Here is a 25,614-nt window from a genome sequence, read left to right as displayed (position 1 = left end):
AGCTATATACTGTAATATACACTACGTATTACACTGATATATACGGTAATATATACTATGTATTATACAGATATATACGGTAATATACACTACGTATTACACTGATATATACGGTAATATACTATGTATTATACAGATATATACGGTAATATATACTATGTATTACACTGATATATATACGGTGATATATACAGTAATATACACTACGTATTACACTGATATATATATATATATATATATATATATATATATACGGCTATACTATGTATTATACAGATATATACAGTAATATACACTACGTATTGCACTGATATATACGGTAATATATACTATGTATTATACAGCTATATACAGTAATATACACTACGTATTACACTGATATATACGGTAATATATACTATGTATTATACAGATATATACGGTAATATACTATGTATTATACAGATATATACGGTAATATACTATGTATTATACAGATATATACGGTAATATACACTATGTATCAGAGTAAAATACACTGTAATGTATTTCAGCGTTATTACCATATATAATAAATTGTAGCTGCTCATATTCTGATTTATACAGCAATGTTCCTTATATTCGGATTTTTATATGGTTTCTAGGAGTGTCCGGGCGTTGGGCACAGGGGTGTTCGCACTTTTAGCCGCCATCTTTATTTTCTGCAGTGATCTTTTCATCTTTCCATAACTTCTGTAATTCACAGTCCCCAGCGCTCCACCACAATCTGTCGCTGTCGTGACCGTCGGCACCAGTAACAGCACGAATATCAGTATTACATGGGAGCCGCCCCCCGTGGAGCATCAGAACGGTATTATCCAGGACTATCGGGTGAGTGCAGTGATGAGCGGATACAGGACGATCATTCTCATGACCTGCTCCATACATGAAATAACCCGACTGACGCTCCATCTCCACATGGCTGCATGCCACTGCGGTGAAAACAGTCTGCACGGGGCTCACAGGAGAGGTCCCCCCGTCTGGGCTCCCACCTGAGCGTGCTGATGATGGAAATCCCTCCATACTGCAGCTGCTCGCTGATTTCAGTGCACATCTCAATGTTGTACTAATCTAACTGATTGCACATGGCCCCGGCAGTGAGGCCTCCACAATCAGATCCAGTGATGCACTTGGCCCCGGCAGTGAGACCCCACCACCACAGATGGATCCGGTGATGTATGTTGCCCTGGCAGTGAGGCCCCACAATCAGATCCAGTGATGCACTTGGCCCCGGCAGTGAGACCCCACCACCACAGATGGATCCAGTGATGTATGTTGCCCCGGCAGTGAGACCCCTAAAATCAGATCCAGTAATGCACGTGGCCCCGACGATGAGACCCCCACAATCAGATCCAGTAATGCACGTGGCCCCGGCAGTGAACACCCCACCACCACAGATGGATCCAGTGATGGTTGTTGCCCCGGCAGTGAGACCCCCACAATCAGATCCAGGAATGCACGTGGCCCCGGCAGTGATCACCCCACCACCACAGATGGATCCAGTGATGTATGTTGCCCCGGCAGTGAGACCCCCACAGTCAGATCCAGTAATGCACGTGGCCCTGGCAGTGATCACCCCACCACCACAGATGGATCCAGTGATGAATGTTGCCCCGGCAGTGAGACCCCCACAATCAGATCTAGTGATGCATGTGGCCCCAAGTGTGAGACCCCCAGAATCACACGGCCCCAGCGGTGAGACCCCAACAATAAGATGGATCCTGTTATGATCCGGTGACCTAGGAGCTGCATGAGAACTTTCACTGGAGAAAGTGGCCACTGTACTGACCGCAATCCTGAACTTAACACCGCAACTAGAAGTAGACGTGGAGTGTACCTAACACACCTAGACGCCTCGTCACAGCCGGAGAACTAAATACCCCTAAAGATGGAAATAGGAATACTGTCTTGCCTCAGAGAAAATCCCCAAAGGATAGACAGCCCCCCACAAATATTGGCGGTGAGTCGGAGAGGAAAAAACATACACAGGCAGAAAAACAGGATTAGCACAGGAGGCCACTCTAGCTAGATAGGACAGGATAGGACAGAGTTCTGTGCGGTCAGTATAAAAACCCTTCAAAACATCCACAGCAGAATATACAAAAACTTCCTACATCTTTACTAAAAGATGTAGGAGCGTAAATCTGCAACTCCAGTGAATCCTACAATCAGAGCAGGAATAAAACTGAAACAAACACACAGCAGTGTGCCACAGAAACAAAAACCAAACACTTATCTTTGCTGAAATAGGCAGCGAGCAGGAGAAGCCAGAAAGTGATCCAACACTTAACAAGGAACATTGACTACTGGCAAGGGCTAAAGGATCCTGCCCACTTAAATATCCCAGTCAGAATTGTAATCATCCAATACACCTGGTCAGGTCTGTGACTCAGAGACAACTGCATTCCCACCTACAACCACTGGAGGGAACCCAAGAGCAGAATTCACAACAGGATCCAGTGACACATATGATTTAGGTCTTGAGCCCCTGGGCCAGCACAGTGTGACTCCGGGTTACCGCCACCATAACAGAAACAGGTGCTGCATTACTCCTCTCTTGAACACACAGACTTCTTCCTACCACCGGGGTCTCACATACAGACTTCTTCCTGCCCCCATGGTCTCACATACAGACTTCTTCCTGCCCTCGGGCTCTCACACATAGACTTCTTCTTGCCCCTGGGGTCTTCCTGCCCCTGGGGTCTCACATTCAGACTTCTTCCTACCCCCGTGGTCTCACACACAGACTTCTTCCTACCCTTGGGGTCTCACACATAGACTTCTTCCTGCCCCCGGGGTCTCACACAGACTTCTTCCTACCCTTGGGGTCTCACATACATACTTCTTCCTACCCTTGGGGTCTCACACATAGACTTCTTCTTACCTTCGGGGTCTCTCACGCAGAATTCTTCCTACCCCCGGGGTCTCACATGCAGACTTCTTCCTGCCCTCTGGGTCTCACACACAGACTTCTTCCTGCCCCTGGGGTCTCTCACACAAGTCCATTCTCTTTCACAGATTTGGTGTTTAGGAAACGAGTCTCGTTATCACATGAACCGGACGGTGGACGGCACGCTGCACAGCACGCTCATTCGGGGCCTGGTCCCTGGGATTCTTTACCGAGTTGAAGTTGCGGCAGCCACGAGCGCCGGCTTTGGCGTTAAGAGCCAGCCAATCACCATCCAGATCAGTATGTATCCCTCCTGTGAAATAATCTTCTAAGCCTTTTGGTGTTGTACGTCATAACCTTCTCTCTTGTTTCACCCCAGAACCATCGTCCGATCACTTCTCCATTAACACTGGAGATAGCGTCAGTCTGACCGAGCAGATCACGGATGTTGTGAAGCAGCCAGCGTTCATTGCAGGCATTGGGGGAGCATGCTGGGTAATCTTAATGTGCTTCAGTGTCTGGATATACTGCCGCAGGAAGAAAAGGAAAGAGATGAGCCATTATACGGGTAAGTGAGCCCAAAATTGTCAAACATATTTACATGTTTATCTGTGGACCTGGCATAACTGCACCAGAGAACACTAATTCGTGCCTCGTCTTCTCTTGCAGCTTCCTTCGCCTACACCCCAGCAGGTAACCATCCACTTGCACTAATCATTCTCATCCTCACTAGATATATTTATCTTTTATTATGCTATTTTCGTTTTTTCAGTGTCTTTTCCACACACAGAGGGCTCCAGTCATATAACAGCCAGGTGAGAGATCATGTGTGAACGCATTATATATGGTACCTCATACATATCGGCCATACAGCTCAGGTTTACATGAATTGAGCAAGTAAGATGCATAGTAAGTAGCATAAATTGCTCTACATTGACTGTCCAGAGTGACTGTATGTATGATAGATATATAAATATATGCACCTCGGGCCTTAAAGGGCTGTTCATAACATTTGTGTAATTTCCTATCGCCATGGGCAACCCGACAAAGTATCACAGACTTAAATTTAAGGCATGCTTATTATAATATTATTACCCTAAAGGGCTGTTCATAACCGTTGTGTAATTTCCTATCGCCATGGGCCACCCGACAAAGTATCACAGACTTAAATTTAAGACATGCTTATTATAATATTATTACCCTTCTACTTTTTGTCTGCTTTAGTTCATTATATACTGGGCTAAGCGTGATTTCAGATCCCATTGCGGTTCCCTAAATATTTGTTTATTGTCCTTAGGCCTGGCATGTTGGCAACAAGTGCATCCAATTACCCCTGGCTGGCAGATTCCTGGCCTGCAACCAATCTCCTGAGAAATGGCAAACCTAAGGAGGCTGCAGTGAACTGCTGCCCTGGAAACCACAACCCCTCAGAGAGATACTACAATGGTAAGCGGCGTAGGCCCCCTTGCGGTACCTGCATTGTTCGCACCTTGATGACCATGAAATGACTGGCCAGCAATAATTATTGCAGTGACCAATTGCCTTCTGCTGTCCAGACAGCTTGTTTTTACTAAACATTCATGGATGAGATTATAATGACTTGAGTTGGAGCAAAAAACATATGAGTTTTCCAATAGTTGTTCTTTGTAATGATGCAGAGAAAATCTCATTTCAGCTCTGTTTGTATTAGAGAACCATTCACACAGCCCAATGCTGCGATCACAGAATAGTCTCCTATCATTAATGGAGTAATTACAAGAAATGATTTAGAAATTTTAAACCTCTTCTGATTTGGGCAGATGCTGGGATCTCTAACTACATCGCACAAACTGAGAAATTTGGGACTGGAGTTTCAGATGGACCAATCTACAGCACCATTGACCCCACCAGTGATGACATGAGGACATTTAATGGAGTGTACTCGCCGCACACTACTCCCTACGCCACCACGCCTGTTGTGCCCTACGGGGGTCAGAACCTGCACTCCCCAGAATCAGAGGACAATGCCTGGAATGTTCAAGCTGGGACATCTGGAATCCTGTATGCACAGCCTGAGCGAAACAAGGCAGAAAATGGTATTTATACGGGTTTACTTTCAGATACAGAATTACACTTAGGATTTATCCGGAAGCTTATTCCTCAGTGGATGCTCCCTCAAATCTGCATGAGTAACAGAGTTTATGTCCGACTAAATTAAAAGGGGAAACATCCACAGTGAAAATCCACATGTTAAGGCTTAAAAGACATGCACTACATATCATTGTGTGCACGGAGGCGTCCTTCTCTCATACACTTTCCTGGTATTGAGCAGATTTTACTTGTGCAAATGTAAAAATTGCAGCAATTCCAACACATGTGGATTTACCTGAATGTGGGGAAGGAAAGACACTAAGCCCATAGTATTATAGTAGTTATATTCTTGTACATAGGGGCAGTATTATAGTATTTGTATTCTTGTACATAGGGGCAGTATTATAGTAGTTATATTCTTGTACATAGGAACAGTATTGTAGTAGTTATATTCTTGTACATAGGAGCAGTATTATAGTAGTTATATTCTTGTACATAGGGACAGTATTATAGTAGTTAGTTATATTCTTGTACATAGGGGCAGTATTATAGTAGTTATATTCTTGTACATAGGGGGCAGTATTATAGTAGTTATATTCTTGTACATAGGGGCAGTATTATAGTAGTTGTATTCTTGTACATAGGGGCAGTATTATAGTAGTTATATTCTTGTACATAGGAGCAGTATTATAGTAGTTATATTCTTGTACATAGGGACAGTATTATAGTAGTTATATTCTTGTACATAGAGGGCAGTATTGTAGTAGTTATATTCTTGTACATAGGAACAGTATTATAGTAGTTATATTCTTGTACATAGGAGCAGTATTATAGTAGTTATATTCTTGTACATAGAGGGCAGTATTATAGTAGTTATATTCTTGTTCATAGGAGCAGTAGTATAGTAGTTGTATTCTTGTACATAGGGGACCGTATTATAGTAGATATATACTTGTACATAGAGGGCAGTATTATAGTAGTTATATTCTTGTACATAGGAGCAGTAGTATAGTAGTTATATTCTTGTACATAGGGGACAGTATTATAGTAGATATATTGTAAATGGGGGCAGTTATATATAACTGCTATAAAAGTGCCCCTGTGGAACTTTGCTGGCTGTGAGTAATGAGTTGGGGGAGAATTTTGGTACAGTAATTAATGACTGTATATATCTATTCTTTGTCCCATGAGATGAGTTTTTCTTTGTATATACTTATTACTTTGTTGCAGTCTCTAAACCTGGTAAACAGAAGTCGATGGGAAAACCAGTGAAGACGCCGTCTCTGAATTGGACAGAAGTGCTGCCTCCTCCTCCACCAGCCAACGAGCTGAACCACTTCCAGGATGAAGACTCTGACGTGGAGATGAAGTAAGTTTTCCTCCCAATCCGCCGCCTCTTCCAGCCCGAGCTTATGCTCCAGTGTCTGTCGGGCTGCCGGGGCCAGCAGATCCCTGGCGCACGATCGTGTTTGTTTATAATTGCACTGATGTAAGACGCTGCTGTCTGTAAACCGCCGCAACATTTAATAAACACAATAATAAGCCGGATTTTCCTATGGGGTTGCTCACATATCTGAAGATTGCCGGTTGTCACTCACATTACATCCAATAAACATGGAAAAAAATGAAATGAAAGTATTAATTGTCCTGGGAATATTACAGTTAATAAATGACAAATAATGATTGTATTACGGAGGAGGAGGACGTGATCCCCTAGTTATTTGGAAATGGCGTCAAGCTCACAATTTATGGATATTAGAAGTCATTCAATTTTATTTCTTTTCCTTCCAAAAATCAGAATCAAATTAATAATTTCTCCACAGTTCTGAGACAGAAGAATGGTGCCCACCGTTACCAGAAAGGACGTATTTGATGGAGAACATTCCAGAAGATTGTCCTCCTCCACCCCCTCGTGGGGAAGCTTCTTCTCCAGCACAGTCCTACGGTCAGCAGTCCACGGCAACACTTACCCCGTCCCCCCGAGACGAGCTGCATGAGTCTGAAGACATCCCAAGGCTACAACAGTTTGACCTTCCCCCTCATCCCCGGTAGGAAAACCTATGTTTCCCCCCAAGTACTCGTCATCCATCCACTGTAGTGTCTCCTATAGGTAGTGAATAAAGAGCATGAGTCTCAGAATCATCCAACCGCTACGGAAGACTCACTTAATCCTTAATTTCATCTGTAGCAGAATGCCGGCTGGATCTGTACCAATGCAGAGAGTCCCGAGTCCTCCTCCGTCACAGTCTACCCCGAGCCATCATACCGAGGGAGGGGAGACGCCGCGGCACGGACATAGACGAAACCTCAGCCAAAATCCCACAATCAGCTCAGAGAATGTCAATTACCACAAGACAGGTCAGTATAAGACAAAGTTCACTGTGATACTGCCCCCTATGTCAAAGAATACAACTTCTAAAACACTGTGCAATGTTTACAAGAATATAACTACTATAATACTGCTCCTATGTACAATAATATAACTACTATAATACTGCTCCTATGTACAAAAATATAACTACTATAATACTGCTCCTATCTACAAGAATATAACTACTATAATACTGCTCTTCTGTACAAGAATATAACTACTATAATACTGCCCCTATGTACAAGAATATAACTACTATAATACTGCTCCTATGTACAAGAATATAAGTACTATAATACTGCCCCCTATGTCAAAGAATACAACTTCTAAAACACTGTGCAATGTTTACAAGAATATAACTACTATAATACTGCTCCTATGTACAAGAATATTACTGCTCCTATCTACAAGAATATAACTACTATAATACTGCTCCTCTGTACAAGAATATAACTACTATAATACTGCCCCTATGTACAAGAATATAACTACTATAATACTGCCCCTATGTACAAGAATATAACTACTATAATACTGCCCCCTATGTCAAAGAATACAACTTCTAAAACACTGTGCAATGTTTACAAGAATATAACTACTATAATACTGCTCCTATGTACAAGAATATAACTACGATAATACTGCTCCTATGTACAAGAATATAACTACTATAATAATGTCCTTATGTACAAGAATATAACTACTATAATACTGCTCCTATGTACAGGAATATAACTGCTATAATACTGCCCCCTATGTACAAGAATGTGACTGCTATATTACTGCCCCTATGTACAAGAATATAACTACTATAATACTGCCCCTATGTACAGGAATATAACTACTATAATACTGCCCCCTATGTACTAGAGTATAACTACTATAATACTGCCCCTATGTACTAGAATATAACTACTATAATACTGCTCTTATGTACAAGAATATAACTGCTATAATACTGCTCCTATGTACAAGAATATAACTACTATAATACTGCTCCTATGTACAAGAATATAACCACTATAACATTGCTCCAATGTACAAGAATATAACTACTATAATACTGCTCCCTGTGTATAATATTTTTTCTTTGCCTTTATATTTTACAGAGAAGTCTTACCTTTTGTATAAGATATTTCAGGTTTGTTGTAAAATTAATTGATTTTCTATTATTTTACTTTAATTAAATCCTGCAGGAAAAGCACAAGCTCAGTCCGGAGACATGAGCAGCACTCCCCCGGGACAGAAATCAAAAGGAAAAAAAAAATCCAAGTCTTCTCATTACCGCCGGGAAGCCAAGCAAGGAGGTGCGTTGTTATCTCTCATGATTTTAGGGAGAAAAAAAATCAAAATTTTTTTCCTAAAGAGCGAAAGTCCCAATGAGCTGCAGGATCCACTAGTGGCGCTGCACTGAGTATACTGATGAAATTATCTTTTTATAGAATTTTTAACTTTCCGGTTCCTAATTTCCATATTAGAAGCAAAACTTCATCATTTGGATAAATAATAACGCGACCATTAAAATACTTGTCCATAGATGAGCCCTGTACTGAATGAGCGCTGTTCACACTGCCGGCAGCACGGACATTTCTTTACGTGGCCCCGTGGTTGTACTCAGCGTGTTTCATCTCGATCTCACAATAGTAGAATTATTCCTGCACATGTGACGGCGGCGACTCCTGGGGAGTCAGTAACTAAACCCCCGGTAACCCGATCCTCCATATCTGTTGCATCTTAGGTCATTAGTGGCTCGGACAATCACCACTTAATGGATTGGGTTTCCGCCTGGGTTGTTGTTGCTTTTAAATGGGAATTTAGGGAATTCACCAATGATGAGGATTAGATTTTCCCTGCAAAATGTTGGAATCCCCAGAAACACAGAAGTGGATCATCTGTGACCCTCCCAGCCATTACCCATGCGGGCTGCATGTCCTGTAGCATCGGGTTGGGTTCCTCCGTCCTTCCCCATAGTACCTCTCCCTGACACTAGGTGGCAGTCTGTAAGTATTCCCCATTCACATCGTCGGGAGTCCCCTGATACAGATCGGCCCCCAATGGCAGCTGAGATTATTATGTATGGGGGGGATATCTGGGCAGGGGAGGAATCAACACTGCAAACATAACCCGTCACTTATTCACAGTTTTGGTGACGAGTCTCCCACCCATCGTGACTTTTGGGGTCATGTCCACCATTAGAACGTGACGACGGTCCAGGATCCATGCTGCAGCCCCATTCATTCCATATGGCAAAGCCCATTAGAGTACTCTGTCGAGCCCAAAAGGATGCTCTGTAGAGCGAGGGCCGAGCACAGACACCGCCGCTCCATTCATTGTCTATGGGACTGATGGAGAAAGCAGAGTTCAGCGCTGCGCTCTGTCTGCCAGTCCTTACACAATGAAGGGAGAGGCGCTGCACGCAATTCCCCTCAATTCCATTCATTGTCTATGGGACTGATGGAGAAAGCAGAGTTCAGCGCTGCGTTCTGTCCGCCAGTCCTTACACAATGAAGGGAGAGGCGCTGCACGTGATTCCCCTCCGCTCCAATCATTTCTGCAGACGCCTGTTTTTGGGATCGGTGCGGTCCCATAGATGGGGTGACAACCTACAAACTTGAAGCAAAACCTTAAGTTATTGTAGGATATTCTATTTTTACTCCATGTAAAGTCAATTGTTTCTTGTTGCCTAGATCTCCCCCCTCCACCTGAGCCCCCTCCTGCCGACGAGGAGCCGGGCTCCCCCCATATGGAGTACTGCAGCTCCTCGCTGGAGAGGGACGCCAGCGCTCCATCTTCTGTAGAGAGGAGGTCCGCAGCAGGACATCAGCGGGGAGGCATGACGCAAGCGCCTCACCACAGAGAAGGTAACGTCTCATTACACCTGCCTGTCATAATTCCTATACAGGAAAGCCGACTGCAGGGGAATAGCACGAGACCCCTGAAGCTAGAACAGCCCCTCTAAGAAATGAGGAGATAAATGCCACACCTGTATGTCCATGCAATCCCCCCAGACACATAGACGTCAGTGTAGCCAGTATCATAGCTATCAGGATACGCGACGTCTGACCCCAGTAATCTACGCGGCCCCTCATCTCTTGTCGTAGATGAAGAAATCATTCCGTACAGTAAACCCACCTTCCTGTCCAGAAGTCAGATGTCCAGTAACTGCTCCACCTCAGGAAGCAGCTCGTCCCGGGGGTCCGGAGGCTCCAGGAATCATCCGTCTGGAAGAAGCAAAACAGGGGACCGGAAAGAGGTAAGAGACCCCAAAAGTATTTGCTAGATATTGACTGTGGAGGTTGCGATTCTGGGGTCTTTTATTGGGTTAGGTGACTGTTTTAGCTCTGCAGCAGATTCCCCCCGACCCCACTGTACATGGCGACGAGCGGCTGTGACATTGGGGTCTCCAGCTGGCGCTGTCAGGACTTGTATGTGACACGTTATACAGTGATGGATCTGAGGAGTCAGACCCCTCCATCCTGGGAAGAAACACGGCATCTCCAGTACTGTACAGATTACAATGGCCATCACCATATTGTAGTGGTGAGCTGCTGCTCGGGGGGATTTCACGAGGTGGTCTCTGGACCGCAGGATGATGAGCTTTCTCCTCTCCCCGGATTATGAGTCTTTTCACCGCCGCCTGGACGCCGGTCTAAGGTTTCAAACACACGAGATGATATTTTCCGTCTCATTGTTGTCCATGGGGCCCGATGAGTAATGGCGGCTCTCACCCACCTCATAGACGCAGCTGGAGCCCCCGGCGTTGACGGATCTCACGGACACATTGTGAAGGTTTTCAGCACCAGAACATTATTAACTTTAATGGCGGCACGTTCGGGAACGTAAGTCATTAGTCATGTGCTCAGGGATATTCGGAGGATCACCGCACAACTAGCAGACCTGCCATTCAGGGCTCTAGGAAAGTTAGAAAAGGCAAATAAAATCTGTCCTGCAGCGATAATCAGGTTATATCATGTGAGAGCCCCACCTGTCTCATGTGGCGGTATATCCCCTGCATACTACGGAGGCCAAGTCTTTCAAGAACCTGGGAAAGATGGGTGGAATATTGACCAATGGCAACAGCTGAAATGTCCCAGGGATCTTTCTGTAATGGGAGACATTACTGGGATGATTTAAGTATAAAAAATGATTCTTCCCAAAAGAGATAGAGGTTGGGCCGCTGCGGGCAGGAGATCTGGTTACGTGCAGCCCGCCCGAGGACGTGGCACCTTCCTGCACAGGTGCCTCCCGGCCCCGCACAGCAGTAAATGCCGCCATATCTCATCTCCACTGCAATCTCAACTTCAAAGATCCCGGGAGCCCGAGGCCTCGAGCAGAAACCCGATCACACGAGACTCGTGAAAGCCGAGAGCCCCACTCATTCCCAGGGGAAATACTTGCTCTTTTTTTGTGCACCTTTCTGTATGTGACGGGAGACATGATGGGTTTATCGGCCTCTTCATGTCGCTTCACTGACGGCTTCCATTCAAGTGGCAAAATGTCTCATCCTGGGGAAAGTCTCCCACAATAATATGTGTACGACAGCGGATACAACACAAGGACCAGGCGAAAGCACTCACTTGTGTCTATTGCTCTCTGCTATCAGCCAGTTATCAGAGGCTGACTGTAGGCCTGGTGTTCCCTATTATAAGAGTACACTCTAGTCACACCCAGAGCTGCACTCAAAATTCTCATGGCTTTCTGAGTAAAATGTATACTCTTTTCTCTAGTTCATCCACTGCATTGTCACACTCACACCCTGAATCCGGGCCTTGTTTTCTCGTGACATATTGTACTTCATGATAGCGGTAAATGTATTCGATATAACTTGCGTTTGTTTATGAAAAAAAAAAAACGAAATATGGCGAAAATGTTGCAATTTTCAAACTTTTCATTCTTATGCCCTTAAATCATAAAGTGGTGTCACACAAAATAGTTAATAAGTAACATTTCCCACATGTCTACCTTACATCAGCACAATTTTGGAAACATTTTTTTTATTAGGACGTTACAAGGGTTAAAGGTTGACCAGCGATTTCTCATTTTTCCAACAAAATTTACAAAACCATTTTTTTTTAGAGACCACCTCACATTTGAAGTGATGAATTATCCTTGGGTAATATAATTTTCTGACCATGTTCCCAGTTTTTTGTGTCGTGACTGCACACTAGCATAATATTTAGTAAACCGGTCTACATTATGGACATGACATTGTAGCCAATGTATATCGATATCTACGGCTTCTGCTGTCTTCCGTGTTGTGTTTTTGTGGTTTGAGGCTCCTCTTAATTTTATTTTCTCTATCTGTGTGAATTTTAAAATATTTGTTGAAATAAAGCGTTTTAAATATTATCTTGTAATTACAAACACTTCTTGATTTCCTTGCGTTGTACTTACCGCAGGATCAGAATGTTTAAGTACAATATCTGTGCAGCCTCCATATAATTGTTTGTAATGAAAGGCCAATAAATCCTAATTCTGCTCCTATTTCTCTTTTATCCTCCAGGACAAGAGATGAGGACCCCTGGCCGCCGCTGATCACACTTTCCTGCCAGGACGTTGTACACAGAGACGTTTGGTCAAAGACACTTTAAAACTTTTCCAGTATTTTCCATTCATGGCTTATTTATGACTTTTTCAGAACTTTTTTTGGAGGATTTTTCATGTAAATAACGGCGCCTTTTTCTGGAGGTTTCCAGAGACCAGAAAGGACGTTACTATATTTATAAAAGTTACGAGTAAGTTGTACGATAAGAAAATGTTTTTTGAATGTGCCAAGTTTTCTAGCCAGTACGACGTTTGCACTCTCGCGTGTACAGAACGACAGGACTGAAAAAAAATATTAAAAAAGGACAAAAAAAAAAGCACAAGGCTTGTTGCATGCAGCCCCGGCAAAGAGGCTGGAGATGGAGACTTGTGGCGCCAATTGGAGACTGAGGACTGGTGCCATTGTGGCGCAAACTTACCTGAAACCTTTAATGACACAGGGGCCTTAAAATACGTCTGTATTAGTAAAGGAGCCAATGGTGAGAAGCCCCTGAAGGCAGAAGATAGGAGAAGCCGTCACTGTGACAGTCGACTCTTTTGGTCTTTTACGAGCGGCGCTGTTGAGGCAGCGTCATGTGACTGCACTTGTAATAGGCCCAAAATTAATTTTTGTATGCTACAAATAAAGATTTTTGCTAAACATTCTAAAAGATTTCTGACAATATGGATCCGACCGCTTGGAAATCCACATCCAATGTCCAAACACTCACCAAAATTGATGGGCTTTAGAATTCTATTTTCATTTGATAAGATTAATTAAAAGTCTTGAAAGATAGGAGACAAAAAAAGCGCAAATAGGGTCTTATCCCCAGGATTGTTCTTAATTGTGAGAGAACTGCTCACCTGGTGGTACACAGTACAAGCGTGTAGTTGTCAGCTGCTGCAGATCCACAGGTCGGCGTTGCGACCTCTCAGAACCGTTATAATAAATGAAATGTGGATTACATCCGCGCTGCTGCGATAAGATATCTTTGTGTGGAAACTTCCTGAAGAAGAAGCCTTTGAGCTTCGAAACGCGTTGAATAAACCACCCGAACACCCTAACAGTATATCTGGATCTATTATTTGTCGCAGCAGCGCGGATGTAATCCACATTTCATTTATTATAAAGATTAATTAAAAGGAATTTGCCACTTTCTCATTAGTGCAGTTTGCCTCACAACAGTCTCTACTATCACTATTGCACCAGTACAGCATAGTTAAGTCTGACTTTTATTGGTTGTCTCAGAAATAAACAGTTATCAGATCAATGCAGACAAAGCCATGATGTTTGGAGATGAATGGAGCTCTGCAGCCCAGATCCAGCAAACCTCCCAACTTCAGAAGATAAGAGAGGGACACATTCTGGGTGGCACACCACAGCAAATTTGACTTTTTGCGTTAAATGAGTAGCTAACCTCACCCAATCCTTTGTATGTACCCTCGGGAAACATTCTCTTAGCAAAGCTCGTTAGCGTTTCCTCTAGTGTACAGTACTGCTTTCTAAACCCACAGTAGGATGCCCCCTTCTGCCATGCAGTATGTTACCCTCAAGTGTCCCATCACAGTATGATGGCCACATAGATTTATGCCCCCCTAGGCTGTCAAACACCATATGATTCCCCCACACATACAGTATATCCCCACCCACACATTATAATGCCCCTACAATTCCACACAGAGGCGTACATAGAAGTCATGGGGCTCCATAGTGGAATTTCTATTTGGGACCCCCCACACACACACACAAAAAAAACAACAACGTAATATTCAGTTGGGTCACAGAAGACCATATCCCACAACTTCATAGCACTACAAAGTAATTTTTCACCTATATAGTCCTCCATACAGTATTATGGGCCGCATATATCGCTCCATGTAGTATTACGGGGCCCATGTAGTGTTTCGTAAGTATTATTGGCCCCGCATAGTCCTCCATACAGTATTATGACCACCACATAGTCCTCCATACAGTATTATGACCACCACATAGTCCTCCATACAGTATTATGACCACCACACAGTCCTTCATACAGTATTACGGGGCCCATGTAGTGCTCCATACATAGAAAACAAACAAATGCTCTCCTCTCCCCATTCCCCTGCTGCTCCGGACCTTCTGCGCTGCTCAGCGCACTGTAGTGACGTCATTGCGCCCTCTGTGCGGAGATGTCGCAGAGCTCACACGCAGAAATGGAATGATGAGAAAGGAAGCGTCAGTTGATGGCTCCATCTTCCATCATTGTGTTCAACTACATCAGTATCCAAAATGCTGAAACAGTTGAAAGTATAATGTGTGTGGGAGGGATGACACCAGGCCCCCTCACTCACAGACCCCATAGCAGTTGTGTGGCCAGCCAACATTGGCAATACGCCACTGGTTACACACACATAGTATGATGCCACTACAGTGCCCAAATACACCTCAACATACCACACAGTATGATTCCTCCAGTCTCCCCCAGCCCCACACATGCGTTGCTCCAAGTGTTCCCTACACATAGTATGATGCCCACACAGAAGAATTCTACTTGTCTGCAGGTTCTCTCTGGTAAGTTGATCTTTGGGGACCCCAGTGTCACATGATCTGAGGGTGGTACATTAAGGCTATGCGCACACGTTGAGTAAATGGATGCAGAAATTTTGCACCTTTTCTGAATCTCTTGACCGTAAACACGCAGCTGCAAACATGCGTGTTTTGATGCGTTTTTGCCCTGCGTTTTTTGATGGAGGTCAATGGTGAAAAATGCTGGAAAAAAAAAAAAAAGCAGAATTGACGCTGCAGATTATTTTCTGCACCAAATCTGCAAGTCAAAAATACTCAACGTGTGTGCATGACACTTCAGGTTTCTCACTCAGTTTGTTGGCATCAGGATTGCTTCAGGTTTTGCTAGCAAATCTGCAATGTGTGCGCACGCCCTAAGGGTATGTGTCCACGTTCAGGATTTTACTCAGGTAAAATCCTGACCAAATATGTACCTGAGATCACTGGCAGGTCACCTGCGTTGTTTCTGCAATGTAAGGACATGCTGCGTTCTTAAAAGACGCGCCGCATGTGCATTTTCGTGGGTATGCCGCGTGCGTCTTTTAATGCGTTTCCTGAGCGTGGAAACATACCCTAAGGCTGCTCACTTTATGTTCTGCGTTGCAATAGTGGAAATCCATGAGATAAATTGCCATGTGATGGATTTCAGATCCACGGCACTCACATATTACAACAGCGACTTGGCGTTAAAGGATTGATTCTAGACATGGCTGCTAACAGTGAGCAATAGCATATTCACCTGTAGCACAGTCCTGGCTATGAAAAATCACCTATGTGCACAGCAGAAATGCCTGCATCAAAAATGTGTCTTCTGGCAGGAACAATCCTGCAGGAAAAAACAAACAAAAAAAAACTGTTTTTGCTGCATTTCTCACACCTGACAATTGCCTCAGAATAAGCACCATGTGCATAAAATTGCAGAAATCGTAAAACCGTAAAATGCTGCTTTTTCACAGCAAAAAATGAGCAGAAAAAAACGTGATGGGTGACCATATCCTAAAACGAAGAGATTAATCATTATCGGCACATTGTGTATCCATCACTTTCTTTTGTTCTGATCATTGTTGATGTTATACTTTCCTGCTAATTAAACCTTGTCTGGGAATACAGTGCAGGAGAAAAGATAGACAATGAACCAAAAATCAATATCAGAATAATATAGGGAGAGACCTAAAAGGAGGAAAGTGAGACCCCCGGGACGGGTGGGGGCTGGGCAGGTAGGCAGACAGCCATTCACATAGGGGCTGCCAGGATTGTGAGACTGATAATGCCAGCATTGCAGAGCTGCCTGTCTGGAGATCCCAGGAGAAGGACACAGACAAGAATGTGAGGACCCCCAGAATCATCAGACCCTGCAAATTCAAAACTGTGATGTCCTCTATGAAGCAGGAGACATGAAATATGAGTTATACGCCCTGACTGATAGCAGAGTAATTATGTATTGATTATTATTGTTCACTCATAATGCTGAGGATAAAATATTCTAAAAGTCTGATATCTCCTGCTACGCAGGGGAGGATTGATGGTGATGAGGGCCGAGAGCAGTCTACACTGTGTTCTCCCCACATCCTCAGCCACCCGTGATTTGGTTCATATTTGGCGGAGGACAATGACAATGAGAGGTGTGAAAACGCTACGCACCACATAAGGAAAGGCACTGTACATAACAAGAGTACACTATGGGATTTCACTATACATAATAAGAGAGGGCACTATGTAATATGAGAACACTATACATTAGAGAGTACACCATGTAATAAGAAACCGCACTGTACATAACAAGAGTACACAATATACTAAGGGATGTCACTATACATAATGAGAGATGGTACTATGTAATATAACTACTGCCTTCGCTCAGCTGGAGACATGCTATTGATTAGCAGCAGCGAAATGTTCTCTATCAAGTACCATTTTGGTAAAAGTTGCAAAGGATCATGGGTCTCACAAAACATGAAAGACATTTCTTCTGCTTAGTAATAAATGAAACCAAACGGGGAAATGCTGCTCATGGCCGTAATCTGATTGTGTAACCTGCCATCTCCCATAATGCACTGCACACCGGCCACAAGAAACCTGCAGAATTGTGATCACAGCTCTGAATGTAACTCACAGACATCATATTAACATCTGGTTGATAAAGTAACTTCAGGTTTGTATAAAGTCAGGGGCGCAGGATTTCTCCTGAGATCTGGAAACACTTCGTCCGCGCTTCTTTAACATGTGACCTTTTTAGTGCGGCCAAGCAGAATAACTCCCATTCTCCATGAAGTGCCCAATAACACGTCTCCAGCTGAGCGAAGGCAGCGGTTAATGGGTAAGACGGCGAGAGCTGCGACCTTTACAACTGTATTCTTCTCTGGTCACTGACCATGCGTTCAGATCATCCCAGACCAGCAGCGAAACTGGCGAAGGTAGAAAGTCCGACCGTGTCTGCTGCGATCACCGAGACATTATTAAATCATCCGGGGGTTATCAGATGATAGACAAAGCGGAGAGAATCGAGGAGAAAAAAGCTGCATGTCAGACGCAGCGATAAGAAAAAACGTCAAAGCAACCAGACCGAAAAGGGGCGATTGGCAGCCGCTGGAATTGTTTCCGAAAATAATCATCTACAAGAAATCCAGAGGGTCCACCACTTACTGTAAGGAGAGCGGCAGCGCCGGTGGGGGAGGGTAAGACTGACGGATTATGTGTCCTGCCATATAAACAATACAGGAAGCGATCACCGCTTAGTGACTGGGAGTTTCCTGATATAATAAATGTCCACACTTTCTATTATCCAAATGAAATCCTCTACATTATGGCAGCAATCCCAGCAAATTATCACTGATGAACAGGAAATATCAATCAAGCCATCATCGCCCTCTATGAAAAGCCATGTTGTCTTCTGCTGACAGATCTGTGGTATGAAACTGCAAATGTTGCTCTGTTGAGGGATATGGTAGACGATAATCCTCTGCCATAAGCATCAATAGAGCAGCATTTGCAGTTTCACATCACTGATCTGTCTGCAGCCGGCAACAAACACAGCTCAGCTCTGCACTACAAGCTCCGCTGTGGGGGAGTGAAGGAGAGTTGAGCTCTGCTAGAAGCAGCAGCACTAAGGAGAGGCAGGTGATGCTGGGAAATGTAGTTTTAGCAGATAAGAATACAACTGCTCACTCTGCTCTGTGAAGCTGGAGGCACCGAGACCGAGGTAGAGGTGAAAAAAGACACAAAAGGTACAAGAAAGAAGTGTTATGTTGGGCAAACAACCCTTTAAAGCATACCTGTCTTTTATGACAACTTGTCGAGGTAAAACTTTAAGAAAAGCCATGACTTTAAAAAATACCAGTTTCAAAAATTTAAAAAAACTGACTGTAACATCCAAACATGGACTAAGTGTGAACATGTTCCCATTCAGATGAAGACTTTATTCTCAGAGAGGAAAGGCATTGCTAGGCCCTGGTATACGAGAAATGCCTTATTGTGGCTACCAGGTACACATGAATTGACCAATTTATGCGCTAAACTTTCTCAATTTTTCATATTTCTAGTGCAGTAATGCAATTCAATTCTCAAATTTCATGTTTGCAAGTTTTTGCGCTACAGTGTGCTGCCTTATTTATTTAACTCAGCAGTTGTCACTTTCCTTCCCTCACACAGAAATAGACATTGTAAATTGGTAAATGTAAGGATTAAACATCCCAAATTCAGACCGGCACCGACTGCAGAATTCAAACAATTATTTCCACATAAGGATTAAATCTTAACTTTCCTTCCTAGTGTCAGAAAGTAACAGTAAGGTTCTGGGAAGAGGCGGCATGCACTGCGTGGGTGCAGCGCGACATCATAGGATCATGTGTGATGTCACCGTAATCTCACGTATCAGACTAACACGTGACCCAAATATGAGGAGCAGAGACCGCCCCTCACTCTCTGTCCTGAGGTTTCACCAGTGGGTTTTGCCAAAAATGAAAACATCAGTGGGATTTAGGCCAGGGCTACATGGCGACTTTGGCCGTGATACTTGTGGGTTTCCTCGGTGTCGCTGCTACATCGCAGTGTAATACAAGCAAAGATTGTTGCATTGTGACCCCAAAAGGTGCGGTGACTGCAACAAGCAAGACACACGATGTCAATCCTCGTTTAATTTGTTTTACTTGCTTGTTGCAGTAACCTTGGGAGTCGCAATATAAACTTCTTCACTTGTATTGTGCTGCCCCGTAGCTGCAGAAGTCAGCGATCCTTCATCATGGGACATGTGTTGCCCCCCATTTGTTACAGGAGACCACATACATGCAGATCCTCAGTGTACGATTACAATAGAGGTGACTGACCTCCCGGACGCGCCTTCTCCTGCAGAGCTCCTCTCTGGTGCTGCCATCTTGCCCCCGTGGTCCCACCCCTGCCCCCATGATCTCTCCCCCACGGTCCCACCCCTGCACCATGATCTCTCCCTTGCGGTCCAACCCTGCCCCATGATCCCACCCCCACCCCTGTGATCCCATCACCGCCCCATTCTCTACTAACTCAGGACTCACCTGCTGCAGAGGAGACGAGGCTGCACCTGTATGTGTGACGATACTGCATCCAGCGTGTTACCTGCTATAGGTGTAGGAGGGGATTCAGTTAGATTCATGGGGTACTCTAGAGAATAATCGCATCAGATATAAGGGAGGCAGATAATATGCAATGTACTCATGGGGTAAACCACAAGACATGACAGCTTATTCACATGGTTGTAATACTGTATATTGTCCGGTGACGTCACATATCATCCTATAATACCGTATACTGTCCGGTGATGTCACATCCCATCCTATAATACTGTATACTGTCCGATGATGTCACATCCCATCCTATAATACCGTATACTGTCCGGTGACGTCACATCCCATCCTATAATACCGTATACTGTCCGGTGATGTCACATCCCATCCTATAATACCGTATACTGTCCGGTGATGTCACATCCCATCCTATAATACCGTATACTGTCCGGTGATGTCACATCCCATCCTATAATACCGTATACTGTCCGATGATGTCACATCCCATCCTATAATACTGTATACTGTCCGATGATGTCACATCCCATCCTATAATACTGTATACTGTCCGATGATGTCACATCCCATCCTATAATACTGTATACTGTCCGGTGATGCCACATATCATCCTATAATGCCGTATACTGTCCAGTGACGTCACATCCCATCCTATAATACCGTATACTGTCCGGTGATGTCACATCCCATCCTATAATACCGTATACTGTCTGGTGATGTCACATCCCATCCTATAATACCATATACTGTTCAGTGATGTCACATCCCATCCTATAATACCGTATACTGTCAGATGATGTCACATCCCATCCTATAATACCATATACTGTTCAGTGATGTCACATCCCATCCTATAATTCCGTATACTGTCAGATGATGTCACATCCCATCCTATAATACCGTATACTGTCAGATGATGTCACATCCCATCCTATAATACCGTGTACTGTCTGGTGATGTCACATCCTATCCTATAATACCGTATACTGTCCGGTGATGTCACATCCCATCCTATAATACTGTATACTGTCCGGTGAATCATTTTATATACTGCCATACAGTCCTCTATGTTCTGAATACTACTTATTGATCCTGTATCCACCATTACGCTCATCCTATCCCGACCCTTCTCAGAGTGAGTCCCAGACATTTACTTTGCCTTTTTTCCCCCGCCGCTGTTTTCCTCTATGGTCTCCGCTCAAGATTTCTGTGAAGAACTTTCTCTTCCAATGTTAATGAATTTATTTAATGAAAACGACCAATTAATCAGCGAGAGGGACGGTGCCTGCGGCTCACATGTGGATATGGCCCCACTCTAATTCAATGATGCAGCGACCTTCACACGTCCTTGTGTAATGATCGGTGATCACTGACACGAGGCGTCCTCGCTGCCAACAGCGCACCATGCCCGGCCTGCAGGTGCCCGGGGCGCCACTCTCCGCATCTCAGCATTTAACATTTCTAATTACACAGGCATGAAAATGTGCCCGGATCATGAATGCCAGGACGCTCAATGCCAGGCGGCTGCTGCTTTTCCACATTTGTGACAATTATGTGAAATTTAAAGGGATTGTTCAGGGAAAACAGGCTATTCATCCACAGTGTGAGAACTTGCTAATCCAACCGCGCGGACCTGCACTGATCAGCAGATCTGGGACTTTATATGCCGAGAGAGAACTTTAGTCCCCATTACAAGATGGTGCATCAGGTCGGACGCCCGACTGCAGCGACGTTCACTCTCTAAGGGATCGGCACAAACCGCTGAATTCAGCAATCTGCAGTCTAACGATGCGCCATGTATCAGCCGGCATCAAACACGGTGAGAAACTGGCGCCTTTTAAGACGTCTTCTGGAAGTTTCTCTGAAAGCCCCATTATTCCCAGAACGGAGCGGCACCTCGATCACCGATCCGTTCAATCGCTCGCACACAAATCATGTGACCTGCGGACATTGAGACGTACAAATATAACTTTATCAAAAATAAACACAAAGTGTAAACAAGTGTAAACACATAAAATCCTCACTACAAAATCCAGTAACCTCTACCTCTCCGCAGCGGGGGACGCACAGGGCATGCCAGACTACAACTCCCAGCAGAAGGCAGAACATGCTGGGATTTGTAGTTCACATCTTTCAGTTGCTGTGATGAAATGATAACGTTTTCAGCCACAACTCCCCCCACATCAACAGCTACATTCACTTTTCAAAAAGTTGTAGAATTTGCCAGAACTGGAATAAAAAATGTCCCAAAATAGTAGGAAAAGTTTTTGCACAACTAGAAGTTTTGGAAGAATCTTGTGACATTTGACACCGAATTCTGCCAAAAAAACTGTTGATGAATCAGGGTCTTTGTAAATTCCTATTTCTTCAAGATCTCTGCTGGCTGCCAGTGAATGGGAAAATTCAGATGCTGAAATGATCAGACCCAGGTGTCTCACAGCTGAGTGTTTGTTACAGTTGTTTCCAATCTAGACAATTCCCCTTGAAGTTGTGTAAACTCCACCACCTGATGGTTTGTTACAATGTATCAGTCCAGGCTGTTTAGCGCACAGTCTAGTCTGGGTGCGACCGATTGTTCAGTGCGTAGAAGACGCCATAGTTCTCGACAGCACATACGTTACACAGAGGATAATGTGCTGCCGAGATCAGCCGCCTGTTTACGCTGCAGGATTCTCATGTAACGATCATTTCTAGGGCCGATAATGGTGCCGTGTAAATGCTCCTGAAATCTCAGCAGTATCGGCTCAGCCTCTGACGAGGTTTTCATTCACTGACAGCAACAGAGACCTTGACTAAGCGTCATTGTCATAAGAAAGTCAGACAATACTAAGCGCCATCGCTAGTAGCTGATCACATGATAATCCAGTATATCTGATCCGTACTAATGGGCTCTCAGCGGATTGTGGCTATTCCCCCGATGTGTCACAATGTATTGTTATATACACAGCGCCGACATCGAGTCCTGGGAACGGCATCTATAAATGGCCGCCCACAGTGACACCATTATCTGCCACTGTCCGCTGACTGCTATATAGAGGCGCCAATGTTCTAGAAAGTCAACTATAAAGATATAGAGGAATCATCAGGCAGAGCGGCAGCTCCTCTGCCCGGTCTCAGACCCAGTATGGCGACTGCGCCGTGTGTTCTGCAGACGCCGCTCCGCAGGTTTCCCCATGAACCTTTAACTGCAGTCGCTGGGATTGGCTGGACGCGTCAGACCCTCGGTTTTTGGAGGAGCTCATTGGTCGAGGAGTGATCGCTACTTGAATGATTCCACCTAAAACACAATGTAAAGGTAAAGTCACAACGTGGCGTCCACAGATAAAACCGCCATCTACTGATAAAACCGCCATCCAGGGGCGGATTATCAGAGGGTCAATATGGGCGGTGGCCCAGGGCCCAGTGGTCTGGGGGGGCCCTGGGCTACCGCACAGATTGACCCTCCGCTAATCGTCTGTGAATGCCCGCCGGCATTTATGTGCCCCCAGACCCGGTGGGCAGAGAGAGGGGGCCCGCATTGGGCCCCTTCTCATCTGCTCACCGGGCCCTTTCCGGCGCTGCGGCGGTTTCCTATTGACGTGCGCGCGCGCGCACCCGCACGTCAATAGTTAACAACAGCCGCCAGCCAATTGGGGGCTGGCAGCTGAAGTCGGCTGCAGCGCACGCGTCGCCGGCGTCTGACGCCATTGTCAGTCACCAGCGAGTGTGCGCTGCTGAAGGGAGCTCGCCGCCTGGAGTGCGGACAGGTGAGGAGACTTTTTTTTTTTTTTTGATCAGTTAACGGTGGACACACTGGGGGGCAATGCTGGAGGACACACTGGGGCAATGCTGGAGGACACACTGGGGCAATGCTGAAGGACACACTGGGGCAATGCTGGAGGACACACTGGGGCAGATTGCTGGAGGACACACGAGGCAATGCTGGAGACAGTGGGGCAGATTGCTGGAGGACACACTGGGGGCAATGCTGGAGACAGTGGGGCAGATTGCTGGAGACACTGGGCCAGATTGCTGGAGGACACACTGGGGGCAATGCTGGAGACAGTGGGGCAATGCTGGAGACAGTGGGGCAATGCTGGAGACAGTGGGGCAATGCTGGACACAGTGGGACAGATTGCTGGAGGACACACTGGGGGCAATGCTGGAGACACTGGGGCAGATTGCTGGAGACACTGGGGCAATGCTGGAGACACTGGGGCAGATTGCTGGAGGACACACTGGGGGGCAATGCTGGAGACAGTGGGGCAGATTGCTGGAGACACTGGGCCAGATTGCTGGACACACTGGTGGTAATATGCTGGACCCACTGGGGCAGATGATTGCTGGAGACACTGGGGCAATGCTGGAGACACTGGGACAGATTGCTGGACACACTGGGGCAGATGATTGCTGGAGACACTGGGGCAATGCTGGAGACACTGGGGCAATGCTGGAGACACTGGGGCAATGCTGGAGACACTGGGCCAGATTGCTGGACACACTGGTGGTAATATGCTGGACACACTGGGGCAGATTGCTGGACACACTGTCTGGGGGCAATATGCTGGACATACTGGGGCAGATTGCTGGACACACTGTCTGGGGGCAATATGCTGGACACACTGGGGCAGATTGCTGGACACACTGGGGGCAGGACTGGAGGCATGGGCAGAATGTAGACACGGGGCATGATTGGAGACACAGGGTAGAATGAAAGACATGGGGCAGGATTGGATCATGGGGCAGGATGGATACGATGGAGATAGATGGGGCAGGATGGGGAGATCATATGGTGTAGAATGGATACTCATGAGGGCAGGATGGGAGAACATATGGCTGGAGCCAGGAATGAGACACACGGGGCCAGGATGGGAAATATTATTACCATAGGGGCTAATTAAGGGATATTATTACTGCAGTGATATATTTATTTTTTGAGTATACGGTTTTAAATGGGGGGGCTGTCCTGTTACTGTGTAGAGTGATACTATGTCACCTTTTTTTCTTCATGTGGTGTAATGTAGAAGTTGGAAAAAATTAAGTAATGTGTTCTGCAAGCGGAGCTCGAGATAACTTATTTCCTGCAGAAACGAGTCCTGGCTGGATGAAGTGATGGCGGTCTGTGCTGGATGAAAGATGAAGGACTTCACCTAGAGACGTCACTGGTGAGTCAGTGTTACCTATACACTGACACTATACACTGTATACTATATAGAGGTCCTGTGTATAATGTCACCAGTGATCACTGTATTACCTGTACACAGACACTGCATACTAAGAATAGATCTCCTGTGAATACTAGCACTTATGGTGATAGTATTGTGTTTTTTTTATTTTTTTTATTACTGATCAGTATTGTGGTATTCAGTCACTATGTGGTGGTAATATGTGGTCTGGAAATGGTGTTGTGGTATTTGTCCCTTGTATGTGCTATTTGGTCACCAAGTGGTAATATGTGGTCTGGTCATGGTGCGGTGGTATTTGTTCCTTGTATGTGATATTATTGGTCAAGATATACCTAAATTGTATTGCAGATTTTAACAAATATTTAATAGGTTACAGTAGAGTAGGGCCCGGCCATTTTTCTGGAATAATCTGGTTCGGGTATCACATGACCCCCGTCACATGACCCCCGTCACATGACCGGGGGGGCCCACAGTGTGTG

General features: G+C 45.0%; 2 protein-coding genes across 11 annotated transcripts in view; one reads left to right on the top strand and one right to left on the bottom strand.

The window, feature by feature from the left end:
- The window catches only part of ROBO3 (roundabout guidance receptor 3), a 438,180-nt gene extending 424,640 nt beyond the window's left edge, over window positions 1–13,540 (top strand). For 6 of the 7 annotated variants that reach the window (XM_069741133.1, XM_069741132.1, XM_069741134.1 and 3 more), the window contains 14 exons: window positions 725–849; window positions 3,037–3,208; window positions 3,288–3,476; window positions 3,578–3,601; window positions 3,681–3,723; window positions 4,206–4,354; window positions 4,708–4,983; window positions 6,209–6,347; window positions 6,802–7,026; window positions 7,167–7,336; window positions 8,546–8,656; window positions 10,037–10,210; window positions 10,451–10,602; window positions 12,853–13,540. In XM_069741133.1, coding sequence (XP_069597234.1) covers window positions 725–849; window positions 3,037–3,208; window positions 3,288–3,476; window positions 3,578–3,601; window positions 3,681–3,723; window positions 4,206–4,354; window positions 4,708–4,983; window positions 6,209–6,347; window positions 6,802–7,026; window positions 7,167–7,336; window positions 8,546–8,656; window positions 10,037–10,210; window positions 10,451–10,602; window positions 12,853–12,864 — 1,961 coding nt within the window. In that variant the 3' untranslated portion in view covers window positions 12,865–13,540. The remainder of the gene's footprint in view (window positions 1–724; window positions 850–3,036; window positions 3,209–3,287; window positions 3,477–3,577; window positions 3,602–3,680; window positions 3,724–4,205; window positions 4,355–4,707; window positions 4,984–6,208; window positions 6,348–6,801; window positions 7,027–7,166; window positions 7,337–8,545; window positions 8,657–10,036; window positions 10,211–10,450; window positions 10,603–12,852) is intronic. The other variant, XM_069741138.1, reaches the window with a different exon arrangement.
- Window positions 13,541–21,920: 8,380 nt separating this feature from the next.
- The window catches only part of ROBO4 (roundabout guidance receptor 4), a 96,038-nt gene continuing 92,344 nt past the window's right edge, over window positions 21,921–25,614 (bottom strand). For 3 of the 4 annotated variants that reach the window (XM_069742366.1, XM_069742368.1, XM_069742370.1), the window contains exon 20: window positions 21,921–23,247. In XM_069742366.1, the coding sequence (XP_069598467.1) occupies window positions 23,184–23,247 (64 nt within the window). In that variant the 3' untranslated portion in view covers window positions 21,921–23,183. The remainder of the gene's footprint in view (window positions 23,248–25,614) is intronic. The other variant, XM_069742369.1, reaches the window with a different exon arrangement.

Source organism: Ranitomeya imitator, chromosome 10, assembly GCF_032444005.1.
Source record: "Ranitomeya imitator isolate aRanImi1 chromosome 10, aRanImi1.pri, whole genome shotgun sequence".
Classification (NCBI taxonomy): Eukaryota; Metazoa; Chordata; class Amphibia; order Anura; family Dendrobatidae; genus Ranitomeya; species Ranitomeya imitator.
This window is presented reverse-complemented; position numbering and strand designations above follow the sequence as displayed.